Source organism: Salminus brasiliensis, chromosome 9 (genome assembly GCF_030463535.1).
Source record: "Salminus brasiliensis chromosome 9, fSalBra1.hap2, whole genome shotgun sequence".
NCBI classification, from domain to species: Eukaryota; Metazoa; Chordata; class Actinopteri; order Characiformes; family Bryconidae; genus Salminus; species Salminus brasiliensis.
This window is the reverse complement of record NC_132886.1, coordinates 21947111-21972783: the sequence shown is the minus strand read 5'-3', so window position 1 is coordinate 21972783 and position 25673 is coordinate 21947111. Positions and strand designations below refer to the sequence as shown.

Below are 25673 nucleotides of genomic sequence, written 5' to 3'. Positions count from 1 at the left end.
AATCTGTGTTATTTTTCTTTTGTCCTTCATCATCTGCGTTATTTTTCCTTTGCCCCTCATTATCTGGGTTCTTTTTTCATTTGTCCTTTATTATTTGGGTTCTTCTTGCCGTTGTCCCTCTTTATCAGTTTCTCTTTCTATCCTCCATTATCTGGGTTCTGTTTCTCCCCTTTGTCCCTTGTCATCTGAGCTCTGTCTCTGTCAGCCCCTCCCTCAACATCATGCTTAGGTGTTTATGAACATGGGATAGCTGAACTAAACTGACAAAATATGGACAAAAGTATTGGGACACACTTCTTAATCACTGAATTCTGGTTTCATTCAGTCCCATTGCCACAGTTTTATAACCTAGCCATGTAGTCTGCCTAGGTTATTCTAAAGAGCTCATTGAACAACAAAAACAACAAGCGCTCATTGAGCAACAAGTCAGTTTGTGAATTTTCTTTCCTTGCTAGATATTCCAAGATCAACTGTAAGTGGCATTATTGAGAAGTAGAAGCGCAACTCAGCCATGATGTGGCAGACCATGTAAATTTACAGAGACGGGTTGCTAAAAGTGTCGCTATATGTCTGTGCATATAGTGTAGCTGAAATTGAAACATAACCTACAGCTAGGCAGTATTAAAATGCTAGCTATAACCATACTATTGTCAGGGCATTTTCTGTAGCTTACATTTGTTAATTAGAACTACTTTTGATTTCTTTATATATTTGAGCATTAAGTACATCTCATCAATAGATTTAGTTTGGCTTGATATGTAGCTATTTTTGCACCCAATCACTGTCCTGTCTCCAACCATCCTTGGCCCCAGAGTTGTCATGGAGTGCTGCGCTTCATCAACCCCCTTATTTCCTTGTCAGGCTGCATACTCTTTGCCAAACCCCCCTATGTCCCTAGCTTTGTTGCAAGGAGATGCCATTTGACTCATCAGAACAGGCCTCCTCGCTGGGTGAGATCCAGGAGATTCCCCTGATCCCATCCCCATCAAAACAGCACAAGGCTAGCACATGGCTCAGAGCAAAAACACAGTTATCTGTTTGACAGATCTTGATCTGGACAGTCTAATTTAGCGTTGGCCCAGCATTTGACCATAGTGATGAATCATGGTGTATATTGAGGACAAGCTTAAGCCATACTTGATGTATCAAGTTCAGCACTCCCTCCATTCCCTTGAGTGATAGATCTCAATAGTAAATATCATGCTAAGAGCCAAAAAGCCTAAGAGCCTAGAGATTGTCCATATGTCTGCAGGCGAAGTCTGGGGTCTGTCCCTACAGACATTACATCTTGACTGCCCCATATTCCAAACTAAACAAGCCTTAAACCAAGGCTTTGTTTTTAAGCATTTAGGAAATCAGTCCAGTGACTGAAAGAACGTAAATTCAACTTAGCTTATTAGGCACTGATTCAAACGATAAACAACTGTTCTCCTCTTTTATCCTTTCCTTCCCTTCCTCTCTTTACATGACAGCCTGAATGGAAACTTCTCTAAAATCACTGACAATAGACTGATTGGCTAGACGCCAAAGACAAGTCTCCTCTGATGCTGTTGAACACACTGGAGAGAATCAAAGGCCATCGTGGCTTACTTCAGTCTGAAAAATCCAGTTCTAACTTCTACTTCAGGCATTTGAGAGTTCTTGAATAGGAAGGAAAAAACTTACATTCACTGTTGAACAAGAGAAAGCCATATTCATTACCAAACAGACCCAAAACAGCTCTTAGCCACAGCCATATCAAGAACATCTATAAAAGCCCACTTCAGTTAAATATATACAGTCACGTTGCAAAAAGAAGGGTCTTTTTAAAAGCACCTCTGGTTTGTTGTCTGATTTCCATTTCCTTCTGAGACAAATACATTTTTGGAACAACTTGGAAGAGCCAGAAGTAAATGACTGAGGGACGGGACTCTGACCCATAAACAGATCCAGCTAGACCAGTCAACATTTTACTTATTTTGATCCATGCATATTTAAAGCATGTAAGATCCAATCCAAGTTAATTATCAAAGCCTTCACAACCCTTTATTCTTACAAAAAAATTATTTGGGAGTACCTTTTAATAAATAATTAGTGTAATGTGCTGACACAGATGTACAATTGCACACACACAGTTTTTCTAGCCCCTATAGAGAAGTACTGCCAACAGGATAGGACTCTCTGGAGCAGATAAACATGACATTAGGCACAATGCCTAATGCCAGGCATGGGCTAGAGGGATATAACCCCCCAACCCCAACCCTAATAAAGGACTATCTTATCTTATCTTATCTTATCTTATCTTAACATTGAGCTGTAGAGCAGTGGAACTGTGCTCTCTGGAATGATGGTGCTTCATCCAATACACTCTTGTCACTGAATGCAATCAAATCCTCGCAGCAATGCTTTAAAAACTAGCTGAAAAACTTCTCTGGATGGTAGAGGCAGTCAAACCAACAGAAGCAGGATCAAGTCATATTTAATACTTTTGTTTTAATAAGGAAACAATGAACGAGCATTTAATGTATCAATGCTTCCACTAACTAATCAACAAACAAAAGCTGTATTGCTAAATGGTTGTGGTCCATTTTCACTACAAATGCTAGCCGAAACCCAAAGACAATGGTGGTGTGTGCAGTCATTATACAAACTCCCATCTGCATGATCCCACACATGTAATGCCCTCTAAAAACACCACTGAGTTTCACATCCCACTGATGTTCCATATTTAGTGCCCCCCTCAACCCCCTATTTTGAGTTGCGCGCAAGACTGCAAACCACCTCTGGGAAGCGGAGGATCCCTTAATTTTCCCCAGAGCAACCTTATGGCACTGATGATTCCAGATAGATCCTACAAATATTTCTCTTTTTCTCCTCCTCGCTGCTCCACGAGAACTTAATCTTTCTAACCAGCACCACATGTCTTGGATGTCTTTGGAAAACTGTGGAATTTGCCCATTTGACAGCAGAATCTCCATATAAGTGCTACACTGTGCTAAGCAGGCAGTGGCCCCCAATAGGCTACACTGCCATGTCTTTATTTTTCTTAAGCACTGCTTACCACCTCAAAGCTGATCGCATAAACTTTAACATGACTTGACGAAAGGGTCCTAAATGGCTTCTGGTTTGGAAGTAAAGTTCTAGGTAAAACCTTTAACTTCTATAGAGCCTTTCTAAGAATGTGTAGGTTCCTTAAAGTTGCAAAAAGGCTTGTCATTCTTCTCCTTTCTTTAAAGAACCATCATCTGAATTGTTCTTCAAAAAACTGTTTAAAAAAAAGAGTTTTAGATTCTATAAATTGTTCCCAATTTCTGTCCATAAACTTTCCATAAATTATCCAAAGCCAAGGGACTTAAAAAACCTTAGATTCTGACAGCAAACAGTGTGTCGCCTGCCTTACTGAATTTCTTTAGGGTGCCTTATTCCATGTGGGTTTTTTTTTATGGCTACAGGGATACTTGCATATTCTTGTATGCTGCTTTAAGTGCAGATAGACCCACTGATGTTGGCAATGATTCCTGTTAAAAGCCCATTAGTGTCATGCTTTGTTCAAACCTCTAAGACAAAGCCTCAGCTCATTCCAAATGATACTTGTAGGCGATTTCCTCCCTTTTACAGAGACTTTGGTTTTCGAGTGAAATGAGCAAACTCTTTTTAAGTCTAGTGCAAGACCTAGTGCATATTACTCAATGTTAAATATCTCGCCAGCTGTGACATTCACTTTCTTTCTTCTCATTAAGAGAAACGTCAGCAAGGCAGAACTAAGTCATCATGAAAATATGACCCTGTAATTTTCCTCGAAACACACACATACACACACACACTCTTAAAAGTGACTGAAACAGACATCTCTCCCTGATTATCCTCCACCCGAATAGCCCCTCTGATTTCCCTTCAGGAGGCAGTAATGACCACATAGTATATGGCCCTGCATCACACTTCTCTCCACATCTGTGGCACCCCTATGCCCTTGTGAAAATTTACATTGCCCTTACTGTGTTGGCCTTGTTTTCTGTCCTGACTTGTTTGGCAGTAGATAGCATGGTCTGGCCTTGAAATCTTCTATGCACTTTTTTATGAGGAAACTTTCATTAAATGCCCGATTTGCTAAACACAAAAAGCAGTATCACATTGCTGTTAATTGGAACAACTTGCCCCAGCTCTGTTTTCTAATAAGTTTCATGTGTGAAAATAAACATTTTTAAAGAAGACTTCATGAAATATGTTGCTGTTTTGACTCAAAATTGCTTCCAATAAATCAGTCGCTAACGTTTTGCCTGTAAGTTTGGTTATTTCAAATGAGAGGCAGCATCCCAGAGCAATTGCACTCATTTCCCTAATTATTTTGAATTGCAGACAAAAAAGGGCTTTAGCTTGATTGATTATTGTTAGACAGGAAAAGGCTTATTAAATAGGTTTTTGGCTATTTCAGACTGCAACATAGTTTGATGGTTTGCCAGTTACGGCAGGATGCTGGAGTTAAGACGAATGTGACATGCACAATATTCCCATCATATGGCGCTGTGATTTTGGTAAATGGCTGAAACGGCTATTAAGTCGACCCGGTTTTATTATGCATGAGTTTTTATGGCTCAGAACAGATCTAAATACAACACTTTCCACACGGTCCATCAATCCTACATTATGCATTATTTGACCTATGCAATTAATTACTAATGGAAAGTCACATTTAACACATTTCATTAGGTGGTCTGTTCACTGTATCATCCTTTTCTTTTATTGGCACTGCTCATCCACTGAACGCTCTACTAACTGGCAGATATATTTTCACAGCATTTTCAAAGTTATTTTGTACAGAATGACAAACTATATGTGTTACTGTGGAGTGTGATATGACTATGACTATGTGGTGATGGCATCTCAATTAATATCAAGGCAACTGCAATTTTATAAAGTATTAAATGTTCACTGTGATTTAGTATGTAATATACTGCAAAGCACTGGACAAGATCCTTACCAGAGGGCCAAGCTCTCCTGGACTTCCGGGGTCACCCTATAATGAAGGGAAAAAACAACATACTTAATTATAGAAGTCCTGGATTTATTTTTTACTTTCAGGCTTATGTATAAGTTATGATACCTAAAAGACTGATTTTACTTAATTTTACTTACTTAATTTTGGAGTTATATATTTAAGACATTTGAACAACATGTAGATTATTGAGTAATGGTTTGAGTAAATTTTTCTAGCATGAAATAATGGAAGAAAAGTACAGTAAAGAACAGACACTTAAATCCAGTATTGTAAAATTACTGTACATTACTTCTTTCCACTTCTGTTTCCATCCGCCTTCCTAGAAAGTGAACAGTAAGGAACTCTGGGGAATGGCAGGGCGGGGTGATATGAACACGGCATAACCCATAATGTGAACAATCAACCCCATATCTCAGAAATGTCTCTGCTTCCAAAAAACTGTCTGTACCGCAGCGATTGATAGCCATTACTTTTGCTTTCCACCAAACATAACTCTTTCCATGTGTGTAATGCTGTCGGTGGCACAGTGTGTTAATTTATGTACCATCTAACTGTGAAAGATAAAAAGGGGGAAAGAAAAACAGAAAGCGCGTCAATTATGTACCATCATAAAACCTTCCCAGGGCCCCGAACAGACCTCTGTTATTTTGCCCCGATTTGTGGCAAGCGTGTAAAAATATTAAGTGCTGTTTATCTGATTCGCTCCAGGCTGGATCATTATATTGTTTTCAGTCTTTCCAGTTACTCACTTCAGAAAATGATGTAAGAATGCTTCGCTATTTGTTTTCATGCTTGAAGTGCAATGAGCTGATCACTGTAAAGCTCTCACAATCAAACCTCTTTTTGTAAGAACCAGTCCAGGAATACATATTAAGAACGGGCTAAATTAAATATGTTATCTTTGTTTACATTTGATCGTCAACCTTTCCAAAACTATTTAGTAAGAACCAGAATCATTAGAGCACAAGTTTTTCATGCTTTGACAAATAGGGCTGTGTTTTCCAAAGATTTAGAACTGGCATAACTACAGAGAGGTACTGTTTACATGATTCTCACGTAACTGTATACATCACTAGTCAAAAGTTTGGACATACTAGATAGAATGTGTTAATGATATTTTCATCTGAAGGTTTATGCTTAAATGTTTGAAATGATGTTTGTTTCAAAAACAAATGTGAAGTTAATTTATGAATTAAATAAAAACTTTATAAATCTTTAAGTCTGTGTGTCCAAATGTTTTACTTGTTGTGTCAGAGTGATTCATTTGCTAGAAAAAGTTTGGAATCAGAACATAGTAACTTTAACTGAATTAACTAAAACAGGCAGATAACTAAGGGCAAATTCTAAACTTCCTTGTTCTTGTTTAGAAGTAGAAAAGATTCAATCTTTTGTCATTTGATAAAATATAACTTCCAATCTTGTTTTGAAATGTTTTTTTTGTCATTAATACAATAACTACAAAAAGGTTCAAATCTGCTGATACAGAATGAAATAAATGTAATTGTAAGTCTTTCTGCAACTCCTTATGCAGTTAAACATCACATTTCTAACAAATCTAAACTCTAAAGGACTAATAGTCACTTGATTTGTATCTTTGTAAATGTTATTAATCTGATTTACACCAACGAGAAGGCAAAGTAAATTTCATCCACTTTCAGGGTTAAAAACTTTTTACTTTAGCTTTTGCCCTTTCACACAAATAGGGAGTTTACTTCTGGAGAACAGGGAATCACCTACCGGTAGCCCCGGAACTCCTCTGGGGCCATCCTTCCCAGTGTCCCCTGGGGGTCCCCTGGGACCAGGTGGGCCTGGAGGTCCAGGCGGCCCTGGGGGGCCTGCTTGACCCTGATCACCCTGAGCAACAAATAATGCAGAAGTATTAGGCTAGAGTCACAGTGAATGAAAGCATCTGGCATGAACAGAGCAAAGTCTAGCGAAACAGCAAAAGGGCAATGAAAATAGCTATCATAGAGAACATGGAGGGGGTTTGTCTCACAGCAGAGTTTAAATCAACACCACTATAAGGCTACAGACATGATTGTTAGCCCTCTGTTTTAATCCACTGATTTATGGCCTATTGCGTTCTGCTATGAAAATCTACTGCAGGAATTTCAATGCATAATTGCCTTTAATTATTTCCAGATTTCCATCCAATTGGGTCTGCAACCAAAACACTGATGCTTGAGCTGAATTTAGCAACACAATAGTACTCAACAGCTAGAGACATTCATAGGGCCTGTAATAACTACACTCAGAGGTGGAAAGTAACCAATTAGAATAGTTCTCCTTAAAGTACATTAGTAAATGTTCGAACAATTTTTCATAACTACAGTACTAACAATAGTTGAAACTAATAGTATAAACAAATTATCACAATTTAACGTTTACATGAATTGATTCATGGAAATGATTAATTCCACTTACATACTCATATTGAATGCTTTTCTTTTTATATTGTTTTAGAATAAAAGTCAAATGCCTAATTCTAAATCTAATTTAGGGAACAATCAACATATCTAATAGGTAGACAATGAATCCAGTGGACTTCCTTTATGAAAATGAAAATTACCTTATATTAACTCAAAGTACCTTTTCACTGTCTTTTTCACTTTTTCACTCAAAGAAAAAATCTAATTCATTTATTTTAGGTCAAAATAAAGGTATAGCAGAAAAAACATAGATCTACAATTTTATGTAAATGAAATATAATCTAATACATAAAGCAACAAAAAGTGTAAAAGCTTAAAAGAAGTGTAATACAGCCCCCAGGAGCTCCACTAAGTAAAATCATAAGCTTGGTGGTGTTGTCCAGCACAAATGGGCAGTACCAGTCTTCACACAAAGCCAAATTAGCACAGTTGTGGGCAGTTTCATTTTACATTGATAGGAATCTGGTTAAATAAAAGCAGCTCGACTGATTGGTACGAGAAAAAGATCTCCTGGCTCTTATCATTTTTGTAGCTAGTACTTCGAATGTCTCAGAGAAAATGGAAGTAGTACATCATTATTAATGCATTTTCCACCTCTGAGTACTTAAATAATAAATATATTTTGATAATCTAATTTACTCTTAATTTTTTTATTAATAACTGTATTCAAGCTTATTAGGCAGCGACTTTGAGTACTCCTTCCACTCTCGACAGCAGTAGGTGGAACAGTTTCTATAACACTATGGTTTTCTGAAATTTAATACACCGTATTGCATTTTTCTCTTGAGGATTAATTCCAGGTTTAGTATACAGAGTAAAGCGAATACAAATGAGCTCTTAATAGCATTAAAACACCACTTTGAGCCCCGAATGATTGCTATTCATTGCAGCGTCTTTCTTGCTGGCCAGTTTGAGGGTTGGCAAGGAGAGCCTGAAGAATGGAGAGGAAGTGGAGGGCCAAGAGGAGAAGCCTTGTGGACTACAGAGAGAGAGAGTGTGTGAAAGAGAGAGAGAGAGAGAGAGAGAGAGAGAGAGTACAGTGAGGTCAAGCACTACCTTAATGAGCCGGCGCTTAATGAGCTGCTGATCAGCAGAAAGAAAGCCATGATTGATCTTAGGGAAGACCATCTGAGCAGGTGTGTGAGGTCAAGAGGTCGGAGGTCAGAGGTGAGAGAGGTTGGAGAGGAGATAGTTGCATGAGGTCCCAGAAGAAGGAGAAAGTGGTAGAAATATGGAAAAAAGAGCATAAAAATAGATTAGATCAAGTAGTTGAGTCGCAGGACCCAACTCAGCGCCTTCATGCATGAGTAGAAATCCACATTTTCCCCGCAGTGGCCGCTTCGGAAGTCTGGACTCTGTTCGGCTCTGGAGGCCGCAATTACCACCTCGGGGGTGCTGGGACACCCACATTGAGTTTGCTGGCCCAAGGAAAAAATGTCAACTTCTGCTCACTGAAAGCACTGTCGTCACAGTAATGCTTAGTGCCAAGCCAGACCCCAAGAGCTGCACACACTGAAAGCGATGGTGGCAAAAGAAAAAAATTCAATCAAAAATTTAAAAAATAAATACAAATTGGGCTTATTAAAAATAGATATGGGAATGGTCAAGATATCTTAAGAAGGCACTCATATGGCTACTTTTAAATATTCTGCCACTTTAGAATGAGCTCTATATATTTATAATTGAAATAAAATGACATAATCAGTATATGGGAAGCTTATATTTAAACATTTATAAGAGCGCTGAAAGGGGCAGATTTGCGGTGAACCATGGGCACTCACTCAGGCGTTCACTAAAAACATTTTGTCACTTTATCATATAATGTGCCTTTCTCATTTTTTCCCCATATACATGGTTACAGTCCAGACCATATCTGGGTTACAAAATCTAGATCCTGTTTCTAATTAATTGCACATTACAGCTCTGGTTTTTAGAGCAAGCTGCCAGCACCGCTGAGTCTCCCTTCTCTTTGGCACTCTACAGTACATAGAAAATAAGTTTTTTTTTATTATTGGGGCTACTGGTAGCTTAGGGGCGTAAAAGCAATTGATTGGACTCAATTATTCAGACGCCATCATTGAATGATGCCGGGGGACAAACGTGCGAAGGACGTATGTCATCTCAGTGTGTGTGCCATAGAGTCTGCCTGAGCAGCTAGGCCACTCCAACAAACCTTCACAGTCAGGATTTGATTGCTGTGCAATGCAGCCAGGGTGGGCAGGCCAGGAAGCCCCTGAGGACAAAACGGCACAACACAACAAAAACCATACAACTATACAACATGACAAATGCAAACCATTATGCACACCACTGGACAGTTCCGCCAAACACTTCACTTCGGCTTTGGAATCAAACTGAAGTGGGACACGTTGCCCATGCAATCGACTGAGCTGCTTTTAAACAGAAACGTGTTGTTAAATGTTGGATAAGAGGCTTGATTTCATCTCAGCAAGGCTCAGAGCTTGTGTACGAGGTTGGATTGGCGCTCCTGTTTCATGCGCCAAATAAATTGGAGTTTCCTCTTCATGGTTTGCCAAACACCTGTCAGTTTAGAACAAAACGATTTGTCGGGGGAAGTGTTCTCTGATATTGAAAATTTGCTCTAATACGCAAAACCTGTAATTCTGAGTATGTGGTAAAGTTGTGTGCTTTATCACAAACCACAATACAACCTGGAAATCTGGTCTAAAAAGATTACTACAGGAATTAGCCCGAACCCGAATTTTTTTTTTTTATATATAGTTGTAGTAAACACTAGGAAATACCACGTTTATAGGGTATTCCACCCCACCATGTTTGGGAAGCAGTTTAAATTGCATGCCTCATTGAGTAGATGGAAGGTTAGGAAGCCCTCCTCTTCTTCTGTTTCAGTGCTGGAGTGAAGAAGATGCACTTTCAAACACGATTACGATAACTCATGATAATGAGCCAATATTACACTGCAAATTACTAATAACCACAAACATCCTCAGCATGAAAAAAGGGAGCAGGCACATGAGGATTATGGGAGAACACTGTGTCTAGGCCTCTTGAGTTATGCAGTGCTCCAATGAAAGCTGGCAGAGTGCTGCCTCTGCTTCATCCTGTTAGTTTTATGATAGGCTTGATCAATTTGCTTGGAGACAGTGAGATTTAGCACTGATCCCACTACCTTTTACAAGATGCCTGTGGCTAATATAAGCTGGCCTTGTGTACCATTAGCTTGGCCGGCAGTTTCAAACTAGTCAATCTCGCTGCAACTCTCCATGTGTAACAGTAATGTCTTCTTGAAGTGGAAAACAAAAAATATGTCCAACATAAGTCAACCAAAGGAAAGTTCTTTAGTTTCCCCTCTAGGCAGGGAAGGAGCACACACAGTCTCTGCAGAACAGTCTGAAACTAGGCATGGGTTCATGTAGTCCTCTGAGTTTTGCCGCATACACGGACAAGGGTGAGAATGGCGATATCACAGCGGTTGACTGAGAATCCTGACTATTTGCAAATTGTTCTGTTTTGCTCCTTGCCAGAAGCTAAGTGTTGCAGGGTGGATGTCTTGGCTTCATCTGGGCTTAAAGCTGAAGACTTGCAGTGACAGTAAACTAAATTGCCCTTAACATCAATGGAAATGACAATATAGAACAATATAAAGTCATCCATTTTCCTCTGATTTATTTGACTTAAGTCAATTGACCTATCCATGTTCTGCTCACAAATGCATTCTTTCTTAACAACTGTTGAATATTTGGACAAGCTTTAGAGAATTGGCAAAAAAATCCATTCAACCTAATGAGAAACTAGTTTTGTAAAAATATGGGGTTAATGGTAAAGTTTGCAACAGTGCAATAGTAATATGCAATAGTATGGTATGATAACCGTCTCTGTAATATGTTATTGTACTGTATTGCACAATTCTTCCTCTTGCTGTTGTTCTTCTTCTTATTACTATTATTATTAATATACACTGACCCTTAAAGGAATGTTTTTATAAGTTAAAACTTTAATGGAAGTATTTGTAAAATCTAAAATGTTTAAAATAATTTTGTTTCTAATTTTACCATATTTTCTACCCAATTACCCAATCCCCATTTGTGTAAATCCCCCCCATCACTAGCAATGACCCCAACACTAGGATGAAGGCTAGCAAATGTTTCCTCTAACACACAGGAAGCCAGCTACCACCTATTTTCGATCTGCTGCTGATGCAGTATCACTAGGCAGCAAATGTGAGAAAGCGCCGGGTCCCCAGTTCTGATATTACAGGTAAAGGATGACCAACATTAGGAGTGATGTGTGGTAGTGCAATCAGCCCCTGCAAGGCCAGTTGTGCTCTCTCTCTCCCTAGTAAGAAAACACACTGGTCAAGTCTGGATTAGTAATGCACCATTCACAACTCGAAACCATTGACAAACTCTGAAAACATCATTAAACTGAAAGAAACATCAAATATTTAGTCAAAATTGAGTCGTGTGCTTCAATTTAGTCTGAATTTGATCTTTGCCAACCTTCCGTAGAGCTTGTCCAACCCTGCAAGTGGCCGCAGCATGGATACATTCAAATAATGTTCGCTGCATTCTGTGTGGCCCTTCAGCCTATGTGCAGGAGCCAGTGTTACACTCGAGACGTCCATTCTACTTATCTTCATCTTATTCTTTGTCCTCCCTTGCACCAACAGACTATAGCCTGCAGTCGCCATGCAACATTCCATGTACTACAGCTGATTATCCATACTCAAGTGCAGATGGATTCAATAATTTAAAGAAGTGTATTGATTGAAACCTGAAGGCTTGATAGCCTTGGCCTGTCATGTATCTTACAAAACTCATCAGATGGATTTTAAATCAGTTTATTTTTAAAGGCCTTTTGGGTTTCTGAGGCATAGCATGCGAAAGTCATTGTCCTAGAATATCTTTTCAGATCACGGAAATTGAATAATGCCTTTGACATTTGTGGAGAGATTGCATGCTGGGCAAATCCCAGAACCTCAACTCCACAGCATGAAAGCAGCTGGACTTGAGTTGTATATGTGCACCGCCACACAACATAAAACTTCCACGGCTGGACTAGCCTTCTAGCTCAAATAGCAAAGGCCATAGAGTTGTCATGGCTCTGAAAGTTCATCAGAGAACTTCTCGGACCACACACCACTTGATAATGGCAGACCCGAGCCATTCATTCACGTTAATGAGTACAATGCACTGGTGGCTACCACTTGTGTTTGTGTAACTAGGCCCTGTTTTATTTGCTGCTTATTCACCTTTCGACCTTGTAGCCCCTTAATTAAGGAATCTGGAGGGCGGAGAGCCATGACCCTGATATATGCGTAGCACTGGGTGGAATGGTTGTCCCATGGGTATTTTACAATGTTTGCCACATCTCTTATGATTTTCAGTTCATCTGGAAGTGAGAAGTGATGCGAGTTTTGGTTGATATAACATTATTGCTCTGGGAACTTTATAGTTGATGAGATCTAGAGGTCTGTGTACTGATCTGTCACCAAGAGAAGAAAATATCTATATGTATATGTGACCATGTGTTTAACTTCTTTTTAAATTATATTACTTATTATGTTATATTATATTACTTGAATTATATTTATATCTACATATGGCAAGTAGAGTATGAAGTAGAGTATATACTATACTAAGATAATTATTCCACACAGTACCAAAAAACATAATTGTGGCATAAGAACCTTTTAACCATTCAAATAGTGTTCATGTTGTCTAGGTGATATATCTTTGCTGTCAGACAAAAACCTGTAAAACTGCCTTAACGTTCAGTTTAAGTCAATGTAAAAATATGTTCTATTTTATATTAAAAAAAAATTAAAACAGCAAAAAATTTTATGAAAACATACAATATCCCTATTGTGAATTCATTTTTAATTTAGATTTTAAAAACTGTTTTTAAATGTAGGCTTTGTCATTTTGTGCATCCATTAACAAATTATATCTACTGTCCAAATTTAGACTGTCAAAGTCTATTAACAAAGATAATTAATCTCACTAAATTATCAGTTATTATTCATCTGCGCTCACACTACACCTATCCGGTTGAATCCAGTTGGACTTTTTTTTTTATGCAGAACATTGTGAAGGGTAAATGTCACATTCAGTAGTTTGCCCATTAAGCAAATGTCCCTAATTTTGTTCCACATTTCCTCTCTAATTTAATGTGCAAAGTCAATATGTCATCCTGGTGGGTAACGTAATCAGGTCACAAGCTTTTCTAACCTCTTCATTCTCAGTACCTTGCTCTCTGTGTGATTGGCTCGAGCAGTTATGATAGGAGGTTAATTACACAAACACTCCCCGCCTGAATGTAATAAGTATTTGGTGGTGTTTATTTGCGCTATGAGATGGATCACAGCAGGAAAGCCAGGGGATTCCCTTACATTTGCTCCTAGGTGGCATGGAATTGAATGCCTTCACGGTGGATGACTCTTTCCCCAGTTAGAATGTACAGATCATACACTAATCCTTGAAATTCTATCTAAGAGAAAGATCAACAATCTGACTGAATTTAGTCTGGAGGTAAGTTAAGTGGAAGTTGGCCGTGTGTTTGGTCTCTACTGCTCATGTCAAGCAGATCCATTGAATCAAAGGAGCTGGGATGTATTTCTCTTATTATGCTATATTCAAATGCATTTATAGAATTACATGCAGTTATTCAAATACATAGTGAGTTACAGAATGATTTACATGGACATTAGATATACATTCTGCCTCAACAAGATCAAGTCTGCATGTTTCTGTTTGGTCTGATGGCAAAAAATGACAAAAACATGTTTCTAGAGTCATGCAAAACATTTTTTCTTTCTTTTAATTTTCTTTCACTTATATATACATAACTTAATTCTTTGAAAAATTGGGATCTGCATATTTGTCAAAATTTGTTTTAATGACATGCAAACATAATTTTTAAATTATTAAGGGGAATTGTATCAAATTTGCATAGAATTCAGTCGTTAAAATGTAAACTAAATAATTTGTGGTTTGCTGTGAAATACTTCACAGTGGTAGTGAATGGAGCCAGAAAGTTATTTCTCTAAATAGTTGCTGCCTGATGATTGAAACAATAGATTTTTTTTATTATTATTTAAATCATTCATAGTGGAGGGCTACATGAAGGGTGTTATACGGCAATATGGCACCATATTTGTTATTTTTTTATTTAAATTTTTTTCATTTCATATTTTACCATCAGCAACATTAAACTTAATATTATATAACATAATATACACATGTAGATTCACTGGTGGTTTTTCGCAGTAAATAAAATGTCTATATTTGTGTTTAACCCATGCAACCCATAGTTCCTATTACCAGTACCATAAAGAAATCTGAGTCAGTACTCAACATCTCTCTACTAGGAACCATTTAACATTATAAATATAGAGACAAATGGTAAAATCCCTGCTTAAGATGAAAGCAATGCTAACTGTGACTATATATAGTTATAGTTAGCCTTTCAGCTACACTAAACATGGTACTCAATTTCCAGAACACTTCCTTCTGTAAACAAAGCCTCTACGTCAAGAAAACTGAAGAAGACCTGCTCTCGAGAAGCCTGTGTGGGCATCTGTGGGATGTGGGTGAAATTGTCGGATGTGATTTGAGAGGTCTGAGGGTAAGCCTATGGCTTCGTTCTGTCACCACATGTTAACTTTAGCATGCTCCCGCATGTTGGGCGAAATCAATTAGCGACACTTAAAGAAACTGTCCCCCCCTTGGAGTCTGTCCCAGATGATGATATATACATACATATATATAAATAAAGAAAAGGCAGTGAGTAACAGCGAGAGAGAGCGAGAGAGAGAGAGAGAGAGCTAGCGGGGCAAGCACTTAATGCAATAAAGACAAATAGACTTAATACAGCAGTTGGTTCCCAGTCAGAGGGACCTTGCGTTTAGTCCAACAGGAGAGCGATGACTTAAAGTCAGCCTGCATGCAAGCAGATTTTGGAATGAGATACGCCAGTGATTTATTTCAAAATTTGCCAGCTGTTGCAATGCGTGCACTTCATAATCGTCCTCTAAGAGGTGTGAATTTATCATGAATGTCAAGCAACCAAGCTGGAAATAATTACATTCTTCAAACGAGCTCTCGCTGTATACAGGGCTGTTGTGTCATTGTGAGGAAGACAATAGAACGGCAGGATCTAGATAAAGTAGATTTTGGTATAAAAGTCAGTGAGGGCTATGTATTGACAAGAACCTGACAATATGAGTATCACAAAGTGACACCTTCATGATATTTTATGCAATCATAACTTCATAACAGTGGCTTCTAAAGACAGACTACAGTACTGCTCTCTAGTGGTCAGGGTTTAAACACTACACAAAATGAGCCACTGCTTGCCATCAATCTTTACATTTAAACTATTGACTAGAAACTGATTTGTTGTTGAGAATCGATACAGTATTGCACTACAGATGATCACAAATGATCACACCTCTATGAGACAAAAGACTTAGCTGTATAAAATACAATAAGCGCCGTCACGTTTGTTTTGGTTCTGTCCGTTGAGGCAGACGGTTATGAAAGCGGTAGGAGCAGTTGGAGGGCACTGACCTTTCTTAATGGCTTCCTCAGGTGTTTATAGTTCAACCCCCTAGTGCCTCATTCGCTCAATCTATTGGAGCTCTGTTATGCTTGGAGAGCCTAAACAACACGCACTGTCCACAAAATCGCATGCATCTCGTTCCGTCCACGGTTTCCTACAGAACGCATTACACACACATTCATCAACATATCAAGAAAGGAGAAAAACATGCTGGAGCAGACCACATACCCGCGGCCCCTGGTCGCCTTGATCGCCCTGTGGAAGAAGAGGAAAAATAAAAGAGAGAGAGAGTGAATATAATTTTGCAATATCATACACACATATGGATATAAAAGAGCACCTATTAAGACATAATTCAAAACACACTGATGGAGTAAGATAATCCCCGCAGCCTCAGGAACGCATTGCGACTCAGAGTAAAAATCACTTATGATAACACACACTGATGTTGACGGGGGTTGTAGGTTGTGTGCGTGGTATGTGTTTGACGGTCTACAGGGGTTGGCTTGAGGAAGGGGGAGTCCTTGCTTATCCTGCTGCGGCTGAAAAGAGGGGAACAACCACCGTATCATTTTGTCTTTTTGGCTTCTTTTGTATCAGCAGGCGCAGGCCTGCCCAAAGCTTTCCCAGTGTGAGCCAGCAGAGGAGTGTGACTAAGCAGTGTTGTGATTTAAAATGACTCAGCCTGCAGTTCTCCAAGCCTCATTTCGGACACACATTGGCACAGGCTTTAAGAAGAGCAGCAGAAGAATCATCTCATCACTGCTTATTAAAGGTTGAAGGGTTAGAGAAGAAAATGAAAACGCTCGCATGTAGGCGTCATAATGAGGCTGTTAGTTTCTGCATTTCGCTTCATTTTAGAAATGCGATGAGACGAGACTAGACGAGATGAGTCTGGAGCTCGAGAACGCTTTAAAACAAAAATGAGAAATGCTGGTCATTAAATGATTGCTGGTGATTATTATTTCTAACTGCTGAGCAGCGGCACAAAGGAGCGTCCGGTGCAGAACTGACATACTATACACAGGAGCCATGTCCAGAGCTCCTTTTTTCTAAGCACCTTTACAGAAATCTACAGGGCTAAAGTGCGCTACACATGAGGCTTATGAGATTGTGTTCAATGCACTGTTGTATGTATATATATATATTGTAGACATCACTGGTTGACAAAAGTATCGGTCACAAAAGAAAGAAAGAGACACTAAGTACTAAGAGGCTACTGCTAACTTGGTTATGTGGAAACACAAAAAGAATATATCCATCCTCAGGATCAGTATCTCAAATCAAGAGTATGAATATGAAAACATTTAGAGTTTAAATAAACAGCTAACTTTCATCCTGCTTTTGGTTTGGTAGCTCTTAAAATGGGTTGCTGGTAGTTTTTGCTGTAGGGTTAAAATATTGTGTGTTTGCTGCCTTCTTTTTAAATATAAACAGCTGAAGCTCACTGTATGAAGCCTCAGGGCTAGACTGTATTTATTTAGACTGTTATTATAGCTTTCCTTTACTGGTATTGTAGCTTGTAATTATTGGACTACATGATTTTTGGGCTATTGATTACAAAATCAGGCTTTGTTTGTTTTTATTTGATGCATCCACAAGGTCAAAAGTAATTATTCCGTGGTTTATGTTTAGCAAGGAAATGCCTTCCGTTTGTGGAAGACTGTAAACATGACTGCATCTGTTTAAACAATTTTGAACCAGACATGTTAAGGCCATGACATAGATGCGAAAACAAAGATTAACATACGCATGTTTTCTGACATTTAAGTCATCCACCCTGATTGTCAATCACGATAAATAAAAATTCAAGTTCCGATTTATTTAAGCCGCTTTTAACAACAGACTATCCTTTAACAACAGTCCCAAGTAAGCAGGCCTACGGAGACGGTGGTAAGGAAAATCTCCCTCAGAGTGAGTGGGAAGAAACCTCAAGAGGAACCAGGATTAAAAACAACTGAAAATAAACAAGTATTTCACATTTCAGCATTCTGGCCTTTTCCTGTTTTATTTAAAATCATCAAATCATGGTGAATTGGACGAGGACGGTTGGTCGTGTTGTTGGACAGCTGTATGACGTGTGTGAAAACACATTCAACAGGCTAACGTATTAACACTACAGACTGCATTAATCACCTCAGGGGTGTTATACGACACTAGGTGGAACGGACTGCACGACAGCCTGTTCAAATAAATGAAAAGGAGCCTAAGCCATATGCCTTTAGGGGTTTTGTTGCTTTTATCTCATTGTACTGAAACCATACTGAACCGTGAGGTCCAAACTGCGGACGTTTTGTTTACCGTTACAACCCGAACTGTATGGACTTTCTGCAAAGTGGCTCAAATTTCTTGTGTAAAATAAATAGTGCTACTTATTTTACTTAAAAGTAGCACTATTGATATACTGTGCAAAAGCTTTTCTGTTTCCAGAGTGACAATGTGAAAGAGACCGTAAATTAAGGCAGGGTAACAGCAACCCATTTTTTTTTTTTATATACAACGAGAATGCGGCCCACGTGATTGAGAGTAAATGATGCTTGATGGCCTCCGTTAGGCACGGCTGTTGAGCTGGCAGATCTTCAGAGAACAGTCGGCATTGGACTTGGGGCTTTGTGGTGAAAGTTACAACAAACACTAAATGGCAGCGACTGGGCTGAGGAGAGCGCTGAACCTCTAAACGGGTGGATCTAATTTAGCATCTGTCATTTATCCGCTTCCTACGGACAGCTATTCGAACCTTAATTTTCCCAGGCTTTTCCTCATCCAAATGCTTAAGGAAGTGTTTTTCTCTTGGTAGATGTGTTCATGTTTTTAACTAATATTTGGGTTCACAGGAAGAGCTGTGATGGAAAGGGTGCATCATGGAAATGTTAGATAACTTTCAGCCTTGCTTCAGTCATGCTATCCTCAGTCTTATCAAGTGACTCATAAAGGCCTTTACATGATCCAGCTACCGACCAGCCAGTGAAAGGTTTGCGGCTCTTTTTTCTTCTTCCTATTCATTTTTTTTTTTTTTACAATGTCTCATCAAGATTCAGAAACACCAACGGCATCTTTCCATGCTGCATGAGCCGAGGAAACCTCACATATTTGCATGGTTAATCTTTCCGCATTGGAGCTTCATTGCTACAGATTGGTCGCCTGGTCTATGCTCAAATAAAGAGACAGTGTGGTTATTCCTCGTGCTCGGCATTAGTTTTATAGAGGGATGCTCGGCGAAGCGTTAAAGCACTTCAGCCTGGGGCCTGGTGTGAAGGCAATAATGTAGAGCGCTGTGGATTTGTGAACGATGTGGGGATTTAGATATTCCGGAATGAGCCTTGAGGTCAAGGCCACTTCACATTGCAGTGGAATTGGCTGCAGAGTGCCATTCATATACATTCTGTATGGAATAGAATCTGTTTTGGAACAAACTGAAGGCATAATATGATAGATGAAAAAGAGGAGGGGAAGGAAGGCTGTGCTCTACAGGCTAAGCCTATGTAAATGTCATACTGGAGGATTTACCATGGAAATCAATGTAAAATATTACACTGACAATCTACGTATAATAGGATGTATATTATTAATCCTGTATTATCACTGCTCTTCACCTTCATTTATTTTCTCAACCAGAGCAGCTGAAAGAGGTAATTAATTTAATTAAATGTAAATGTGATTTTCATTAAATCTCTAATAGATTGAAGTGCCAGAAACATGCCAGGCTTGGAAAAGGAATACACTTTGGCAGATTTTTCAGTCACTCTGTAGAATAAAGGTGCCACAACTTTCCCATTTAACCCCATTAACCCCACCAGTTTGTACAGATAAGATAAGATAAGATAATCCTTTATTAGTCCCACAGTGGGGAAATTCTCAGTGTCACAGCAGAAAGGGATAACAAGACACTCAGTTACAAAAATGTAGATATAATAATTTACACTATATACACAATATAAATAAGAATTAAAAAAGCAATAACAATATTATTTACAGCAAATGACTCTTAATTCCACGTGTGTGTGTGTGTGTGTGGGGGGGGGGGGGTATTGCACATAGTATTTTTGCATTGAGGGATCTCTGTTCCCTGAACATGTGTGTGTAGTTAAGTGTGTGTGTATGCGGTCCGCTGGGAGCAGTGCTGGTTGTGCAGTCTGACGGCAGCAGGAAGGTAGGACCTGCGATACCGCTCCTTCACACACTTGGGGTGAAGCAGCCTGTCACTAAAGGAGCTGCCCAATGCTGCCAGAGTCTCATGCATGGGGTGGGAGCTGTTCTCCGGCATGGAAGCCAGCTTGTCTTTCATCCTCCTGTCTCCCACCACCTGCACTGGGTCTAAGAAGCACCCCAGGGCAGAACCGGCCCTCTTTATGAGGTTTATGATGTCCCTGTAGTTACCGAGTAATTTCCCCCACAGTGAGTAATAAGCCTTGCTGCGTTAAGGGATTACGTAGTAGAAGAACCACATTTGATTTCATAGTCAATCATGTTCATAACAGAGATGTGTTAGAAAAAAAAACCCTTTATTTATTTATTTTGGTCCAAAACATGGTTTACGTGACACAATGATCAACAGTTCTCAAACACATTGTTAGATTAGATAACTGCTATAGGGGTGCTGCTTACCTTGTCTCCTTTTGGACCAGGTGGACCCTGTTGCAGATTAAAAAGAAATATTAGGCATTTTTTACTCATTCTCAAAAGCAATCAATAGTTTGCATGCAGTATAAATCTTACTTAATCAATGAATACCATTTTCCACAAATTTCCACCAACAAATCAGTCCTGATCTAGGCTTCTCTTATGAACTTGAAACCTTTGTTTATAGCTAATGGTACCCAGCTGAATCCTTTTGGAATCTATGGTTTTCTATAGTCTGGCTTTTGCCCATTTATGGCCTGCACAGTCTTATTAGAGCTGTACTAGCTGAATATGTAATCAAGCCAAAATGAAGTCTTATCTAACTTGCCACATGCTTTACAAATAAAGCAGATCTCCACAGTTGCTTTCATGTCAAATAATGAGTTCCTTCCATGGTTATTAAGCAGGGCATAAGATGATAGTGTGACTGGTTCATTAAGTTCATATTGGTGGAACTGGATGTGTGCAGACAATTTGTAGATTTACCGGACGGAATCTCGGATACAGCAGGATTTTGCTTGCAGATTTAGTTGTTTCGACACAGCGTTAGATCAAAAAAGGACTCAAAGCCATATGCTATGCTGCAACCTTTTATGCAACCATTATAGTGTTGCACAAATTGAACTGCCCTAGTTTTTATTTAACACTTTTTCATTTGTATAATTTATTGGATGACTTTAGCTTTGCAAAAGCTCTAAATGTTACTTTAGGCCCAGGTCAAACTGACTGCTCACTCCAAAAAACAAAAAAACAAAAAACAAAACTGTAGCCTCTAGCTTTAGACCTTCTGGGTCGCATAACCTGCTATTCAGAAATCCAGCTACTGATCACAGCTTTACGGAGAGCTTGTCTCTCAGTCTCATCTGGCACATTAAAGCAGGGTGTTCATTTTCACTCACAGAGCGTTCCGTTTCGCAGACCTCCTGCACCAATCAGTTAACAACCTCTGGGCTCCAACCCCAAGTTCCAAATTACCTCATATGACTTTGCATTTCATTAAATGTAGATTGTCTTTTAATAACCCTGGACACATGGACTGGAACGAAATCGGAATACATTTGAACTGGATCAATTTTTCTTGTGTTAAGTTATGACTGCTATGCTGTTCTGCACTGCGAATTACCCAACTGGTGTAGCACTTTTGTTGCTGAGGTGGAAAGGATACGTTTCTTTTTTCCACATATTGCTGTGTGCATTGAGGGGGAAGGCACTAAACTACAAACACATGTGTGCTGTTGTGCTCAGAGTAAAAACTGAGACACAAGATGTGATCGAGCATTCAGACACCTGCTACTCCTGCATGCACCGGAAACTCTGATCCTCCAGGTTTTCTCCACAGTAGCTGACTCTACTGTGGGTGTGTATGTGTATGTGTGTGTGTGTGTGTGTGCGATGATAAACTACATTTTCTCTGCAGAAATTAAAAAAATGATGCATATGATGGTATAGTAAACGTGCAGATATGACAGGTGGACAGACATTTAGATGTATAGATGGATGGGAAGATAAGATTCAATTCCTGTACATGTTCCTGTACTCCTAAAATACACTTGCCTTACCTAGCCCACTCCACCTTAAGCCTGATGTTCCATGGAGGAGTTCAAGTCAACACTTCTAGCAGTTTCTGTCAGTTCTGTACATAGAGCAGCCCACCTGGCTGTGAGGTAAGAAGAATGGAGATTATATTAACCTGGACTGTGTCAGGGACGGTAGAGAACGTGCATGATGGCTAAATGTGAATGATGCTGAGTTTCCTGTCCATGATGGGAATCTGTCTGCATGTATTTGACTGTGCCTGCCTGTCCAAGGCCAGGATATTCCATAGAGAGCCGTCTGCTGTCTGTTGCAACTAACAATTAGCAAGCTTTTGTGATTCTCAACAAAGTTTTTTGTGGGACAGCAGCAGAAATATTAACTATTAAAGGGTTGCATCAGAGCAAAACTGGCTCATTCCAGAAAGAAATGAAGGCATAATCATAATGTTTAAAAAAGTGTGTTAATAAAGCTATTTGGCAGTGGCTAAAAAAAGGACTCGAAAATAGATTGTAAGTGCATAGATCATTTTTGTAGAATGAATGCCATTCATGCAAACTACCAGAAGGTTGTGCTATTTAGTTTGTGAGAATTGGTTTATTCTAAATTTACTATGATTTTCTTAAAAGTTTACTTTGACACTGCATTGATTACAATTAGCATAAACACGTTTTTTACTCAAGTACACAGTATGTATAGTCCAGCAGTCCACACCAATCACCCATAACATTTACGCCACCTGCCTAATAGTGAGTAGGTCTCCCTTGTGCCGTCATAACAGATCAGACCATTCAAGGCATGGACACCCCAAAGCCTCTGAAGGTGCTCTGTGGTATCTGTCACCAAGACTTTAGCAGTAGATCCTGCCTCCATGGATCGCATCAATGACCCTTAGGTGCCCATGACCCTGTCGCTCTGATCCAGTCATCTAGATATCACAATTTGGTCCTTGTCAGAGATCCTTGTGCATTTTTCATGATTTAACACATTACCTTCAAGAACTGACTGTTCACTTGCTTCCTAATATATCCCACCCTTGAAAGATGCCACTGTAGATGAAGATAATTACAACCTTTTAGAGGTGCTAAAAATATTGTTAACCTTTTATGCATAGATTGTGGCTCGGTACTGAGCATACTATTGCTGCTCGGTGGAATATAGTAACCATATATACATAAACTGTGTATAATCACAACTAAAGAAATCAAATCTGTTTGAGGAAGAAATGAGGCCTTCATGATCATGTACTTTTAGTTTGATACTGCTGTAAAGTTGAAAAGTGACCACTGACCTATATAATAATAATTTATATATGATGATATATTGTCAATTTTGTTTTGTCCCATTTTGCCTTGAGATTGTGAAAACTGGTAGAATTCCCCTGATGGGTTTGACACAGAGACTGATTAATATTCCGTGCCTAAAAAAGATTACACATTTCAGAATCTGCTAAAACAAAAATCTTTGTAGTGCAGCAAGTGAAGGTACCTATAAAGCAGTGGTCAAGAAAGCTTGTTCACATGTCAAAAAAAGCCATGGCTTTAACACAATAATGGGTTCGCTGAGCTGGCTTGTGCTGACTGCACTTTTTTTTAAATGCTGGCATACAAAAGACCACTGCGAGCAGACAACTGCAGCCAGAAAAGGCACGGCAAGGCCTAAATGAAAGGCCCACACAATCAGAGCCAAAACCACAGAGAACTGGGAAACACCACCCTGTAGCACATCTGATAAAGTAGGTGCTCTTAATATCAATATAAACATGATAAATTATCACCCCAAATCTGCAGTTTTTTCACTCACTTTGTTTGACTATCTCACCCGATCCCCACGGACCGAGCTTTGGTGTACAGCATTATCTAAACTTTATTATGGCTTAGTCAGTTTGGCTTGGCTCAGGAATTGCTTCAGACAGACTATAAACTGAGAAAATCATAAAATCAACCTGACATGAGGAATTCTCCTGCCCACAAAACCAATTTGGCTCAATCAACTAAAAATGCATTTAAAACAGAGAGATGTTTTCCCTTCACCAAATAAAGGGGGTCCATTTGACCCACTCCATTTTTTATTTCTTCTTGTTCAAGTGAACAAGTGAATGTTTAATTCTTCTCTGGTGTTTAAGAATTGACCTTGCTATTATTGTTCAATTAAAACAGAAAGACTGCATCAAATTCTCTGCTTCACTGACGGGTTCCTTTGTTTATGTTCCAGATCTTTCAGAGAAAGGTCACAGTACACTGGACTCATATTTCACCCCACTTTTCAGCAATCATTTTCACATAACTTGATGGATGTTAGTTTGACAGTTCGCATTCAGCACTGCAAGCACAAGGCTGGAGTGTTTCCACCACTTTGGCTATTGTTGACATGAGTGAAAGTGCTCTAGTGGGTTTGGCTTCGATTCTGGGCCAGTGATACAGCTTTACTGTATGAAATCCAAAATCATTGGTAGTTTGTGGAGGCACACTCGACCAGCAACGGGGGACCCTTGTCCATGTACTTTCTGTAAGAACTGCTGAAACCCAGCTATCAAAATGACTTTTTTTAAAACAGTGCCACTAAGAGAAGCAGTTGACTGCCATATTGAATCAATCACTGTCACTCAAAGCCCTGGAAGCTCATTTATAAAAACTCACTGCACCCTCCTCTGTATTACATGCTGTTTGATTGCCTGCTAAGCAAGTAGTGGAGTGTAGCTGATGATTATCGAGAGCTGTGTGTTAATGGTAATGGTAGTAAATGATCTCTTTAGATATGACCATTTTAAACGTTTTTCACCTATAGCTACCATAAAGGAGCATAAAAACAAAGGGGTGCAAGGGTGATTTCTGCGGCCAAATCTGATTTCTTTACAGTTAAATTGGTTGATGTTGGATTTTTATTGCCTGTTTTGAAGCTCTCACTGTGTGGGTTAACTGAAACACACATTTCCAGTACTTTCTATTAGCCAGAGCTGTGGTGTAATTTATTCAGCTCTTTATATTTGCTCTTTAGTGTGCCAAACTGGCATTTTAAATTCTTTAATGAAAAGTCAGTTTCCCACTTAAACAACAGGAATCAAATAAAGTGGCACATCAGAAGCAGGAGCTAACTGCCTATTTAACAAATTAAACAGTCATGTTTCATTCTGCTGCTACATTTTGGTGAAGGAGTAACAGAAGCATTCAAATAGTGTGTAAGAACACGTACAGTACATGCCTTATCATAAAACTGTGCTTAATAAAAATAACAACCTGGCCTATTGCCAATCACCTGTCCAGAACAAGAATCCAGTGATCCTGTTTTTATTATTATTATTATTATTATTATTATTATTTATAACTTCTCAAATCCAGTCTTTACATGTCCTTTTTATTGTTCTTATTTTTTCATTTCTAGATTTTTGCAGATTAGCTCATCCTGCAGTTCTCTAGATATCAACACTGTTCCTAGTAACTACCTGGGACAGCATTGCAATCATGTGGAATACCATAGCAGCCGCCTAGTAACTGCATTGCAGCTGCTTAGCAACAGCATGACAATCACATAGCAACCACTGGGAAACCCCCCACAGCAACTGCCTAGCAACT

The 25673-nt window shown here is 39.1% G+C and overlaps 1 protein-coding gene across 1 annotated transcript in view; it reads right to left on the bottom strand.

Moving 5' to 3' along the window:
* Positions 1 to 25673, bottom strand: part of LOC140562300 (uncharacterized) — a 196674-nt gene that overhangs the window by 51435 nt on the left and 119566 nt on the right. The window contains exons 5-9 of the mRNA XM_072687829.1: positions 20554 to 20580; positions 16177 to 16203; positions 8461 to 8532; positions 6713 to 6829; positions 4958 to 4993 (exon numbers count right to left, since the gene is read on the bottom strand). Of these exons, the coding sequence (XP_072543930.1) occupies positions 4958 to 4993; positions 6713 to 6829; positions 8461 to 8532; positions 16177 to 16203; positions 20554 to 20580 (279 nt within the window). The remainder of the gene's footprint in view (positions 1 to 4957; positions 4994 to 6712; positions 6830 to 8460; positions 8533 to 16176; positions 16204 to 20553; positions 20581 to 25673) is intronic.